At 31.4% G+C, this 14,475-nt stretch overlaps 1 protein-coding gene across 1 annotated transcript; it reads left to right on the top strand.

Moving 5' to 3' along the window:
• Positions 1-9,378: 9,378 nt before the first annotated feature.
• Positions 9,379-10,771, top strand: LOC131642664 (uncharacterized). The gene is made up of 3 exons (XM_058912884.1): positions 9,379-9,843; positions 9,925-10,059; positions 10,138-10,771. Exons 1-3 carry the CDS (start codon positions 9,808-9,810, stop codon positions 10,306-10,308), a joined length of 342 nt encoding a protein of 113 aa, XP_058768867.1. The 5' UTR covers positions 9,379-9,807; the 3' UTR covers positions 10,309-10,771.
• Positions 10,772-14,475: the final 3,704 nt, after the last annotated feature.

Below are 14,475 nucleotides of genomic sequence, written 5' to 3'. Positions count from 1 at the left end.
AAACTCAAACCCTCCAAAACCCTCCTACCCAAAATCTTTTTACCCTTTTCACCCAATTCTTCCTATTTTTCAAAGCCCTTCCCTCCCTTCCCCTCCAAACTCCCAAACATAGCCTAAGAAAAAGGAAAAAAATCAATGAGATATGAAGAGGTATATCAGAAAAGACTAGGTATGAGGCCATAACCCTAGAGAGAATGGAATTAGTCACAAAAAGTTTTTAGAGAGAGAGAGAACGTCTTCTATCTAGAAACGCGTGGAATTATTAATTGTATGGTTGTGTTTATTAGATATAAAAATGATAGAACTGGTACATGTAACTATTAAAACACTTATTCTGCTTTATTTTATTTGCTCAAACTCTTGGAAATTTATCTTCCCAAAAGAGATAAGGTTACAAATTAATAGAGAAATACAACAATGGAATAAAGATAACATCGGAATAGATGGGAATTGGCTTTAGAAATATGATAGTTAAAGTGATAGAACGAGATATCAACATTATTCCAAACATACAATATTAGTTTATAGGAGTGCCAATCACAGTGCAAAGTGTAACCATTAGATTCAATTAAACAAAATGACAAGAATGTGTATCCATATTATATTCAATCAAGTTCATTTAGCTAGAGTGAGGCCTACGAAGATAATCATTTATCCCCTATACCATTTATGTGGAATGTCTCTACACTGTACAAAATACAAAAGTAATAAACTTGATACTTGACCGTGAAATGTATCCGATGGTGATGAATAGGGCTGAAATTGACTGCAACCGATCCACACTTACTCCAAGACAGCCTGAATATAAAAATGATAGAACTGGTCAGTATAGATGGGAACTTGGCTTCAGAGTTTCAGAGGAAGTTTAAGTGATAGTGCGAGATATCAACATTATTCAATTTCAAACATACATGCAAGATTAGTTTATAGCAGTGTCAATCACAGTCCAAAGTCTAACCATTAAATTCAATTAAACATATGACAAGAATGTGTATCAATATTATATTCAATCAAGTAAAATGACAAGAAAATAAACAGTAGACACCAAAACCAGGAGAGAAAAGTGTGTAATGTGTATCACCAAGGCAAAATCAAAGAAACAGAAGATTATTTTTTAAATCAAATTGAAATAATTAGGTCCAAAATGGTTTTAAATTTCACTTCCGAACCGCATCGGACCATAATATTGCAATGTGAATTAAAAATTAAAACCATGCATCAGGCCGTCATCAGAAATCACTTTAGAACCATGTATCCGGACGCCATTAAAAGTCACAACATCAAGTGATTTTTAACGGTATATTTCAAACACTTTCCAATTAAAATTCACACCACAACAACCACAATGCATATCGCAAGAATCACATTGACTGCTATCGCAACACACGCAGCCGCAATTTAAATCCATGGTTCTAACAAGTTTAATTAAGAAAATTGCAGAGAAACCATGAAATTGAAATAAAGTAATCAATTAAAAAATAGAAAGAAACTCATAATATGTCTTTGAGCAATTGCTAGACTCACCATGTATTAGGTTTGAATGGCACACGACAAGACCTGATGAGGTCCAACCCTCTTTTTCAAAACTTTGGCCTGGAAAGTTGTAGCAGAGGTGTTTGAGGAAATATCTTGTGCTTGAAAGTTAATTGAATACACACCGCTAGGTTTCCAGGTTGTGTTTACAACATCAGTAAGCACAAAAATTGCACCCTGAATCAATAGAATAATTAGTTAATCCATGAACGAATGAATGAGTAAACATAGTATACTAGTAGTTTCGGACCTGATTCTCAGAATTGTACTTGTCTAAGGCAAGCATGCAGAGGGGGATGAGACTAACGCGACGATCATCGGTTACAGAAAGGGGTACGGCACCGCCACACAAACCTGCGATTTCTGGAGGAGCGATGGCATTGAAGGCCTGCGTTGTCAAAATCAAAATTGAAATGCAAATTTAGTGAAACAAGAAACTGAAAGATAACTAAAAGTGAAAGAAAAAGGAGACTGATGCGTACACTTAGGTTGCGAAGGCGCTCTTCATATTCATCCATGGCGACTTTGATTTGTTCATCTTTTATGATCTGCGCCTTATTCTTGTACACAAAGCGCGTGCATGAAAACATGAAAGGCTCAATGTCATCATCATACATAGAGAAGTCACTTAATTCCATATCTTCAACTCGCTTCGATTCCCAAACACGAGTCCATTTAGGTTTCTGGTAAGGATCCATTCTGGAAGATGAAAGGGATGAATCGTAATCCCAACAATCAGAGGATTTTGTTTGAGAATTTGGAGGGAGAAAACGAATAGAGAGATTTAAATGAAGAGGGTTTTAAGAATTTTGTTTTATTAATAAAACAATATTCTCTAAATTGGGAAACAGAGTTGGTTTGATTTTATTTTATAATTTTTTTAATTTGAAAATAAAATTATTTTTAATTAAAAAGATTTAAAAACTGCAAAATTTAAATAAATTTGAGAAGTTTTGATTTTTTATTTGGAAATTGAAAAAAGAGATATACAAGAAAAATTATATAGTTTGCATTAATGACAAATTTATAATATTATTAAAACAAAATAGTTTTATTAAAAAAAAATTTAAAATAATCTCTCTATATTTTTGAAAAAGTTATTTTTAAAAACTTCTCCGCTCATAACTTGCATATAGATCCTAAACAAATACACCACCGATTTTTTTTAATAGAGTATTGTTATTCTTACACCATTTATTACACCAAATACTTACACCAAACACTGTTCACCGTATTTGGTTAATGCAGTGTAAAAACTTGGTTAATGCAGTACTGAAGTTGGTTAATGCAACATCCAGGTATTAAAAATAATTTTTAGCAGTCACCAAACTTGGTTAATGCTGTGTAAAAACTTGGTTAATGCAGTAATAAAGTTGGTTAATGCAACATTTAGGTATTAAAAATAATTTTTAGCAGTCATCAAACTTGGTTAATGCAGTGTAAAAATTTGGTTAATGCAGTAATGAAGTTGGTTAATGCACGTCCAGATATTAAAAATAAATATCCGTACATGAATAGTATCCGTCCGTACATGAATAGTATTCGTCCGTACATGAACAGTATCGTCCGTACATGAACAATATTGTCCGTACATACGGTGTAGGTGTAAGAATTGGTGTAAGAATAGCATTTTTGTTTTTTATAATATGACACCAATTTTTTTTTATGATATGACACCATTCTTTTAGTATTATATTAAAAGTAATAGCTGAATTTTATTTTTAGTTTGGGCTAGAATCGCTTTAAACTTGTTTAAAGGGAGCTGCTATGATGAACTTGGTATTTTAATTTTTTTGTGCAATCATTTTAATTGGTCAATTAAAACACACTACTATAAATTCTAAGTGTCACATCATTAATTAAATCAACCATAACTGTCACATCATTATTTTATATGAAACTTTTATTTATTACATATAAGTCCTTCATAAATTTAGTATTAATTTAGAAAAATAAATTATTTGACCAAATCAATTCTGAATTGAAATCCTTAAATCTTAAATACACATTTCGAAAGTTGGCCTCCTTCTTTATCTTTCTCTTCTTCTTCTTCTTCTTCTTCTTCTTATCATTCATCTTCCTTTCATGCAGACCGAATTCATATTTGTTTCGATTCATCATTCACTTTGTTATCAACTAACTATTATCCATCATATTCATCCTCAATATGGGGTGTAAATAGGTCAGGCCGATAACAGGGGCCTATAGACTCAGGCCACATTTTTTTTAAATAGAAAAGGTCTAGGCTTTTTTATAAGCCTATATAGTTAAAAAGGCTAGGCCTCATGCCCTAAAAAAACCTTTTAAGCCTATCAGGCTGGCCTATTTAAATAAATATGAATAATTTTTTATTATCATTATGTTATGTTTTGTACTTTGAATTAAAATACATAAATAAAATTTGATTATCTTGAAGACCTTGTGAAAATAAGATGAGAACATGTGATAAACATTGTTTTCATAAGTTCTTTTAAACAAATAGTCTCACAGAACTTATGCTAATAGGTAAGTTAAAATAAGTAAATACAAACAAATTTTTAGTCTCTTGGTTTTTCAGTTAGTTATTCTATTTAAATATTATTTTAATTGCTTATCTACATATGTTTAAAACAAATAGGCTTTTATGTAGGCTAACAGGCTAATCGGGCCTTCGATAAGGCCATACTCAAGCCTAAAAATAAGCCTACGACAGGCTATAGGCCAAGTTCAGGCTTCAGTTTTTTTGACAGGTCAGGCTCAGGCTTGGCAAAGCCTAGCTCGGTCCAACCTATTTCCACCCCTAATCCTCAACTAAGGGTATCAAAAAATTTCCCTCTTCGTTGTACTGTTGTTTCCCCAAGATTTACAGTAGAATGACGCCTTCTTTTTTCACAAGTAGTTGTTCGTATCCATCTCATTCTTTACATTTTCCAAAATCAAGTTTCTTTGAGTTAATTTGCATAAATTATGGAATTGGATATTAATTTTGTATGTTTAGTTGAAGTTGAGTTGGCGATGGAGGTTAGTATTTTAATTTGAAGCTGCTATGTGATTTGAGGATTATGGTTTGTATTTTAAGTTGAAGTTGATTCAATTCTTAAGCATGAAATATGGAATTGGGGAATAAGGTTTATATTTTATGAAATTCATAAATTCATAAAAAAAATACATTTGAGTTGAATTGGTAGATAGTGAAATAATATTAATTTAATTGAATCTTCAGGGTTTCAATTGATTTGTTTGTTTTTAGGGGAATTGATATTGTGATATTATTCAAATTTAAGTTGTGGTTGTGTATTATTGTAAATTATTTTGATGATTTATTCTTCAAATAACCTGCAGTTAAGTAATGGCTGTAAACAGTATACTCAGAGTGTTTGAACTCGAAAACACATATTGAATAAGGACTTGCCTGGGTAAACAAAATAGAGTTAATTCATGAAGGTTATCCCACTTAAGGGCTTGCATCAGATGATACTGTTCAACTCTACCAAAATATTCAGTGTTCAGAATGAGATGCAAAGAGATAATATGATAAACTGTAAATTTGAGATAAGCTCTTGTACATTAACTGTTAGAACTATTTTTGTATAGCCAAGCTGTGTATTTGAGTTAAATAATATCAACTTTTTAAACTCAACTGAAGCTTGTTATTTCTAATTATAATTTTATCCAATATAATGATAAACATGTAAATGTTAGTCATCAAGAAAGTATTGGAATTGTTGTAATATGAAGTGTAAATTGAGTCTAATTGAATTTTTTTCTCAAAGCAAAATGTTTGTTTTTTTGTGTTAAAACGGTGAATTTAGATTTGGAGTTCAATATCAATTTCAAAAACAATGCTAAATTATCACACTGAGCCTATTAGTTGAAATTGAGAATCACTTAAGTTTTGTTGCATTTTTGAAACAGCGTAGACGAGTATGCAGCATGTTGATTAGAGATGAAGTCAACTTATGAAGAAGGAGAATGTGAATATAAGATTGCTCAAGTCATATGTTAGCTCAATTCAGTTGTACATATCCAGATTACAGAGGTATGTTAAATCCAAATGTAACATATCATTATTTTTTAGTTATTTGGAAAAAACTGTTATGTGTATTTGGTGTGTAACTATCGTATAGTAATTGGTAGTTAATTTTATCAAAAGGTCAAAAAAAACATATTAAATGATACGATTATACAAAATATAACCCAATTATCCATAAAAAAACATGGAAGGAAAACCAACAAGTTTGATAATCATAAGATAACACAATACAATCACACTTGATGTTTCATGTAGACCAAACGGTGTACGCGTGCACACAACCAAATTACACATAAGATCCATTAGGAGTGACCGCCATGACCTTGAAAGGGGCAATGTTAGAGACTATTCAGACTCTTGGTAGCTCTAGTTGATGACCCCAGACTATAGAATCCACCTCAGCCTTAGTTTTCACAACTCTTTGTTGCATGAATAGTTTAGAGATGACTCTTCCATAAGGAATAAAAAATTTCTTTTCTTCTAGGAAGGATAGAAGAGTCTTCTTTAGATACTCAAAGAAAACATAGGGGACATTGACCTTTGCAGCTTTGTTGACATGTAGAAGAAGAAAGTTTCTTTCATAGCTATCTAAGATATCTATATTCTTGTTCTTTGGCAAAAAGTTTGTGTCCAGAATTTGATACCAGAATAATGTCGTATGTGAAAAATTGAAGGCTTTTGAAATGTCAGATGAATCATTGAAGATGGTGCAGAAAGGGGGATGTTGTTCCCATGACATAATATTTGGAGGAATTCCATGGTCCTCACATCCTATTGCCTCTGCAATATTATTTCGAGAGACGGCGATAGGAATACCAGATACTGTATAACAAATGACTTCTTTCTGATTATGCACTTGGATAAATGCATTCACCCAGAATTCAACAACCAGGTTCGAGTAAGTAGGATCACAAAGCATATCAAAGTACTCATCCCATCCAAAACTCGAAACCATATATTGGTTAGCAAGGGCTAGATTCTCCAACCTTTCTTCAAAGTTAACCCGACCTTCAACGATAACAACCAACTGGTTCTCCATACCTAATTTAGTTTGTAAGGTTATCTTAGGTGGTGAACAGATAAAAAGAGTTTTTAGAAAACAGAGAGAAGAGATAACAACTGATGTTTTAAACAAGAGAAGAGAATGAGTTCTTTAAAGACCTTGACCATACTAAATTGCATTAAATACCAAAATGTTTGAACTGTGATGTATCGTCTTCTATCAATTCGTTACATCAACTTCAATTCCAACTTCTAGATCAATTTTTTCTCTCCTATTTCGGCATTTGAGCTCCTCACTTTTAGCTTTTAAGTGTGTTTTATTAGTTTTCTTAAAATCTAATTTTGAATTTGTATGATGTTCCTACCCGGTCCAAATCTTGTATCTTGGTCCAAGAATATGGAGTAATGAAGCAGAGACAGTTGGAATGGTATTCTATGATGATATCGAACCAATGACATCAGATAGGGAAATGTCACCCTTACAACAGTTATCTTATATATATATATATATATATATATATATATATATATATATATATATATAAAAGGACGACTTGAAATTAAAAAGATGCTCAAGTAGTGCTCACCCTTTTACAACCAAGGAAACTAAAGTAAACAAAACAAATTTACCAACTAAACACCAAATTCCAACCCAATAATAATGCAACCTACACCCAATGAGCCTCGAGATTTATACACCAATCTGACGAAGAGATGTTATTCCCTTTTCTATAAAAAACATTGAACGACTCCCAAGCTAGTAATTTAATCAAGCTCAAAACATTCAAGTTTCTTAGAATGCTACCTTTAAAAAGGATAACATTCCTACAAGATCAAGTGGACCAACAAAAAGCAATAAAAAACAAAAAGAGATGGAAGAATTTAAACCTTAAAGCATATCCAATAAAGAACCCGTAAGAAAGGAAACACCTATTCCAAACCACATACAAATATTGTTCCAAATAAGATTAGAAAAATAACAAGAACCCAACAAATCCTCTATATCTTCCTCTTCCAAAAACTAAAGGGGACAAACCACATTGTGAACCCCTTCAATAATTTTTCGCTTGGCCAACTCCATTCTAATAAGAAACTTGTTTAAAATTAACCGCCAACCAAAAATAAGGATTTTGCTAGGAACTTTTAATTTCCATAAACAAGCTAAAGCTTGAATCCTAAGATGATCCAAATATGGCACAAAAGTGCTAGACTAAGGAAATCCTCTTGTAACAATTTTTGACCGAAAAACCATTTTTGTCCCTCTACCACACAAAACGGTCCTCTTCTTGAGACTTTGGTTTCACCTCATTCAAAATTTGGATTAAATCTTCCAACAACAAAGCATTGTCGGCACTTCAATCCTCTTTATTAAAACCAATATCCCACTCCCAAGAGTCGTTGATCCAAACCCCCGCATAATCCACATTAAGATCACCCCGACTTCTTAACCGAAACATAGAAGTAAATAAGACGTATAAGGATGAATATCCAATCCAATGGTGTCTCCAAAAATCTAATACCTCCCATTTCCAAACTTTCAAGAAATGGAAGAATAAAACCAATTAAAAAGATATGAATTTGCCACGGGTTTCCCAATGGCACCCAAAGACGCGTTCCCTCTCAAGTAAAGCCCACCTAAAACCACCTTTTTCACATTACTGTACCTATAAGATATTAGCTCATAACACAAAGAAGAATTGTCAATTAAGATCTGTCACTTCCACTTGCTTAACAAAGCAGGATTGAACAACCCACAATGCTTAACCCCTAAACCACCATCCTCCTTAGGTAAACAAATAAAACCCCAACTAACCTAGAACACCTTTTTAGAGCATTCACCCCCACCCCATAATAAAAAACTTGAATCTTAATGATCTCATTTAAATTCACCTTAAGAGCCTTATAGAAAGAGAAGAAAAAGATTAGAGTCAGAAACCCTGAAAACCAAGTTAAGATGCACAAAGAGAAAAATAAAGTTATATACATGCACATGCTGAAGGTAAATCTACAAAGGATAATGATAGAGCTACGAATACTTACAACAAAGGTGAAAATAAGAATAAAAGCCATCAAAGGACCACAAATATCCATTGAAGTGCATAAGGGAAACTGATATATGTTAATACTCTCAATAAAAATCTAAAGGTATAACCGATACTCACAAAAGTAATGAAGATCTGAAGAACAACGATGAAGCTCCTCCTTAAAATCCTAATGTTTAGGAGACGACACACAATATAGGAGAAGATCAAATAACAATAGATTGATCATTCATATTAATGTTAACCTAGCCATATATGCCATTTTGAACCTTAGAGCCATCTTCAAAGACAAGAAAAATGATGTGATAAAGAGATAACAAGGAGCCAAATAAGTTTTAATAATCCTCTAGGTGCATAAACTGTAGCCATTATAACTCTTAGATGTTAGCTAGCATTTTAGAGATGGTCAATTTTTAGATATCCACAAATTACAATACCATTGTTGAGAGAGTGAAACCATAGAAAATTTTGGGTTAGAAAAAATTAGATATACCATAGAGATGATATAATAAGACAACCTCGTGAGCTGATTAAAAGACCATTATAAAAGAAGAAAAAACCAACATATTACCATATATTTCCATGACCTTCTTGAACATTTTTTTTAAAAATTAAGTTGATTTGTGAAGAAAAATATAAATAAGTAATTGAAAATTAAAGTAGAATTAACAATAACAAAAAATATTGTAAAAAAAGAGAGTTTATAATAACATAGTATGATGAGGGAGTAAATTTGCATTATAAAAGGGATATCTATCTATGTAGTCATTGTAGTGGGCGTGTGGGTCGTCGTAAGCAGACAATCCCAAAGAAAAAACAAAACGGACTCGCGGGTGATTCTTGCAATGGTCAATGGAAATCCATTCCGGTTCGTTCGGCGTCACCCGCCCTTCCTCTGAAAACTTGCCAGAAAGAGGTAAGTGGCTCAGATCGGAATCGGAATCGGAATCTCAACCGGAATTGAAATTACCTCAATCGGAATCTCAACCGGAATTGGAATTACCTCAATCGGAACCTCAACCGAAACTGGAATCACATCAATCAAAATTGGAACTACCGAAATTGGAACGTCTTTTGAATTCCAAACCACTTAAAAAGCTTAAGATGAGTGATTTCTCTATGTATGACGATGATCCTGAGCCTTTCGTGTTTTCGTGCTGACGCTTTGTGTATAAGAATAAGGCTCAGATCATTAAGTATCACCAAATTAAAGTCGCCATGGATGATTATAGAGAACGCTCTCTCAACCTAAGTGTAACCATCTCATTTTCCTTTGATTTCAATTTCTCTTTCACTTGATTTTTGTTTAATTTTGATTGATTGTGGTAAACACAGGTTTTCGATGCTATCAGCGTCCCAAAAATATCAGATAAATGTGGTGGTACAGGACCCGTTGATATAAGCGAAGATCTTCGTCTTCGTCTCACTCCCCTTTGCAAGTTTGCTTCAGATAAATACAATGCTGACAAGGTTCAATACTACTGCTATTTATTGTGTTTATTCATTCATTCATTTGATCTATCAACTAATTTTTTTTTTATAATTTAGGATACACATTTTGTGTTTGCTAGCATTGTCAAGACTACTTGGTCCCCTGGTGCTATATATTACATTATCTTTCAAGCACAAGATTCTTCCACCTCTCTTACAACTTTTCAGACCCAAGTCGTGAATCAGAGGCCCGCGCCTGAGGTCATATCCTGTGCCAATAAAATCTAACACGTCTCTTGTTTGGGGGTGGTGGTTATTTTTTCTGTTGAGATACAATTGTTGTGTGTTGTCAAGTCAATTTAACACAAATACATTCTTCTACTGAATTACTTACTTGAGTAAGTTGATTGGCGGTTCTGGCATATTCTGATGACTTTCAATTTCAAGAGAATATTTGTGCTTCTTAGTCATTTTACTTTGTTGAAATTGTAACCTCACTTTTTAGAGTTAGACTATGTATAATGGTTACATTATTCAACACCCTACTTTTTCACTTTTTATCTTTCACATCATCTTCTCTCTCTTCCACCTAATAATTCAACACCTATTCAATTTTTTTCACTACAATGGTTTTATTTAATAAAATTCAACACCTTACCCCACATCATATTCTTATTTTCTTTTAAAGTTTTGTTTTTATGATTATATATTAATATCTATTATCAATTAAAAGTGAATTTTTTTTATGAGTCCAAATCAAATGAACCAAGTCTCTATTTATAGAGGAAAAAAAATAATGAATTTTGATAAAAATAAAAATAAATAAAAAATTTATTTACTATGAAATAATTAATTTTAAATGATTAAAAGAAAATAAAATCTAAATAATCACAACAACCAATAAAATTGTGTAAAGTGTTGCATGTGGCCCCACTTTTTTCTCATTCAACATGTTGAATCTTTTCAACACCAATTAATCCACATCACATTAAACACCTCATTCAACAAACCATTGTAGACATTCAACTATTGAATAATTTTTTCAACACCCCCATTGTAAATGGTCTTACAATATAACCTGGCTTGCCCTTGTCCTCAACTACAATAGAAACTCTTTATATTAATCCTCTGTGAATTAATAAACTCTATAAATTAATAAACTCTTTAAAATAATAAATTTGTTCGGTTTCAACTTGGGCCAATATAAAAAATTGAAAAACTCATAAAACAATAACATAATAATTTTTTGGGAGATCCTTTTATAATTTTCGGTCCTAAGAAAATCATAAATTAATAATTCATAGAAATTGAAAAAAAATAAATATAATTCAATAGTTGTTTGTTTTCCTATTTTCCTTTAAGAATGCTGCAGCGTACGATATAATTTGCTTTTTTGTTTGGTATGTACGATATAATTACTTAAAAACTCTTTAAATTAATAACTCTATAAATTAATAAATTTCTCCGGTTCTCACGTTATTACATTATTAATATAATTTATAGAGTTTCTACTTTATGTTGTATTTATATTAACTTCATATTTGAATGATTTGTTGTTGCTAAAGTATATGCAAACACTGTGTTTGGATGTTTGCTACAAATACTTTTTAAGAACTGTTTCTTTTTTAACACTGTTTATGCAGTTTGTGTACACCCTTCTCCTGGTTCTTCTGGTATGAATGAATATTATTATTTTTTCTTATCCACTACCACTGACTTATAGAGGATTGTTCTAAGATAGATGAATTTCATTGCATATTTTTCATTTGATTTTTTTAAATGACAAATGTTAGGATTTTAGTTGTTTGTATCTTGCTTGTAGTGATACGTAATTCCATGCTTTTAGTGATATGTTTCTTGAATTTTGGAAACGAAATATAATTTCTGCAATGCAACTCATGCTTGTAGGCTGGGAGGGAGCCAGAAATTCTTTATTGTGGAGGCAAAATTTATAAATTTATTAATACTAAAATATAATATAATTATTTATAAATAAATGTTATCATTATTTTTTTTATAAATTTTTTAGTATTTTAAAAATATTAATAACTTTCTTGTTTTCTATTTATAACTACACAGCGTATTTTATCTTTACAAATCAATTGATAGATCATACAGCATTGTTTTTTTTAAATTCTAAAAACATAGAATCATAAAGATTAGATAAAAACTTCCAGCTTATTAAGAGCATTTTATTATTTGATAGACTATTTTTTAATATATTTTAACGTGAAACAAGTACTTAATGCAATGCAATATACACGATCATTATCATTACTATATATATTAAAATTGAGTTTTTATTTCTAGTGGGGGCATAGCCGCATAGGCCTACATAGTCTTTTAGGTGGCTCCGTCTATCCGTTGCTTTGATGCGCTTCCAGGTTGATGTCTGAATTGAACTCCAACCATTTCCCTTTCTTCCAGATAAAGTAATTTTCTTTTTCTGCTGTTGAAAGTTTATACTACTACTTATTTCATTTATATAATATAATACATTTGTTAATCTTTTAATAATATTTGTTTTCAATAGAATTTTACTACTGATATTATACAATAGATTTCAATAGATTTATACTATTGTTCTAATAGACTTTTTTTTAAACGATGTTATTTTTATATATGAGAGAAAAATGTCTATTGATTCAAATCTTTTTGTAAACGATACCTAAACAAAATAAATATTTGTATATGGGAAAAAAATTATTATTATTCTAAATATTTTTATATACGAAAAATGGTATTTATGATCCAAATATTTTTTATTCAAAAATAGTATTTGGGAAAAAATCTTTTATTGGTCTAAATTCACTACTACAATTTTAAACCGTAATATATATAATACTTTTTGGAAGACTGTATCGTTTATAATTTCATTCTAACAACAGTAACATCTTTAAATCAAAAATATTTTCATTAAATCAAAATATTAAATTTTAACGGGAACATGAAGTTACAGATCAAAATATTGAATATTAACGTGAACATGAAGTTATTAATCAAAATATTTAATATTAACGGGAACATGAAGTTACTGATCAAAATATTGAATATTAATGGGAACTTGAAGTTACTGATTAAAATATTCAATATTAACGCAAACATGAAGTTACTGATCAAAATATTGAATTGACGAGAACATAAAGTTACTGGTCAAAATATTGAATATTAACAGGAATATTTTTTTTTTTTGTAATCAAGATATATTATAAAAGAACCAAAAATTCTAGGAGAGATTACAAAAGAGCGATAAAAGCTCGAACTAAAGAAAAATTACCCACAAAATACAACCTAAGAAAGATATAACAAATGAGATTTGCTAAAATCATAAAAGTTATAATTGGTACGAGTAATTTTCCCTATAAATGATCACCTCTAAATAAGCGCCTTACTACTCCATACGGTATCAGAAACATTCCACGGATCATTCCGGAAAATGATCCTGTTTCTAAGCTTTCAAATAGACCAACAAGTAGCCTACCAAATAGTCCCTTCTCCACCGGATTTCACCTTTTTGAATTTACAAAATCTAAACCATCTCAAAAAACTACTCATGATACAATCCAACTCAAAATCAATAAAACCAATCCAGCTAGCCATCTCCTTCCAAATCAAAGCGGAAACGCCACAAAAAAGCAAAAATATGATTCAACGATTCCCTCTCCAAACCTAAAAACACACAAGCAATAGAAGAAGGAAAGGAAATACATCTAAAAAGGAGAAGATCCCTTGTAAACATATTCTATTGATAAAACACCTCCACCCAAAAGCCTTAATCTTTTGAGGCACATCCAATTTCCAAATCAAATTAAAAGCTTTGACAAGCTCCTTCTCGGGGCCAAACAGAACATGAAACACATTTGAAAGAGCATAACAACTTCTAATCGAGAACACCTTATCTGCTTCCGGCATCCAAACCACCCCATCCAAACCCGAAACCGCAGGCTGCATATGCAGAAGAAATAACCGCAAGCACTTGCCCATTTTCGAGAAAGAGATTTAGCCAATAAAACTATATCATTTACATTTGCCCTTATTAAATAGAATATCATACATATTGTTGCCAGCCAAAATTATGAAAATTTTCTTGATATTGCCCTTCAATTTTCTATCGAACTGATTCATGTGTTCAAGGATGCTGACACAAGAAGGTAAACAATCAAGACCTATTCATTCCATAATCTTGAACCAAACTAGTGCAAAATTTGGACACAAAAAAAATGGAAATGATATTCATCGGTACCTAAGCATAAGAGGCAGACCAAGTTATCTGTTTCAGGGATGATTCTACGGTTTGCAAGTACATCTTTCATTGGAAGTTGGTTGATAAATAGCCTATAAGCGAATATTTGTGTATTTGAGGGAACGTTTTACTTTGACAAGCTTATAAGAAGCCAAGATAAATCCATAGAGATCGTGAAACTTGTGCTTGAGAGAGCTTGTAGGCTAAGGAAT

This window comes from Vicia villosa, unplaced genomic scaffold (assembly GCF_029867415.1).
Source record: "Vicia villosa cultivar HV-30 ecotype Madison, WI unplaced genomic scaffold, Vvil1.0 ctg.005559F_1_1, whole genome shotgun sequence".
In the NCBI taxonomy this organism is placed as follows: Eukaryota; Viridiplantae; Streptophyta; class Magnoliopsida; order Fabales; family Fabaceae; genus Vicia; species Vicia villosa.
The sequence above is the reverse complement of the archived record's forward strand: the minus strand, read 5'-3'. Positions and strand labels throughout refer to the sequence as shown.

Excerpts from the sequence above, each read along its gene's own strand:
- LOC131642664 (XM_058912884.1), top strand. The coding sequence starts at position 9,808 with ATGGATGATTATAGAGAACGCTCTCTCAACCTAAGT. Across the intron at positions 9,844-9,924 it reads AACGCTCTCTCAACCTAAGT|GTTTTCGATGCTATCAGCGT; the intron begins GTAACCATCTCA and ends TGGTAAACACAG. Across the intron at positions 10,060-10,137 it reads ATAAATACAATGCTGACAAG|GATACACATTTTGTGTTTGC; the intron begins GTTCAATACTAC and ends TTTATAATTTAG.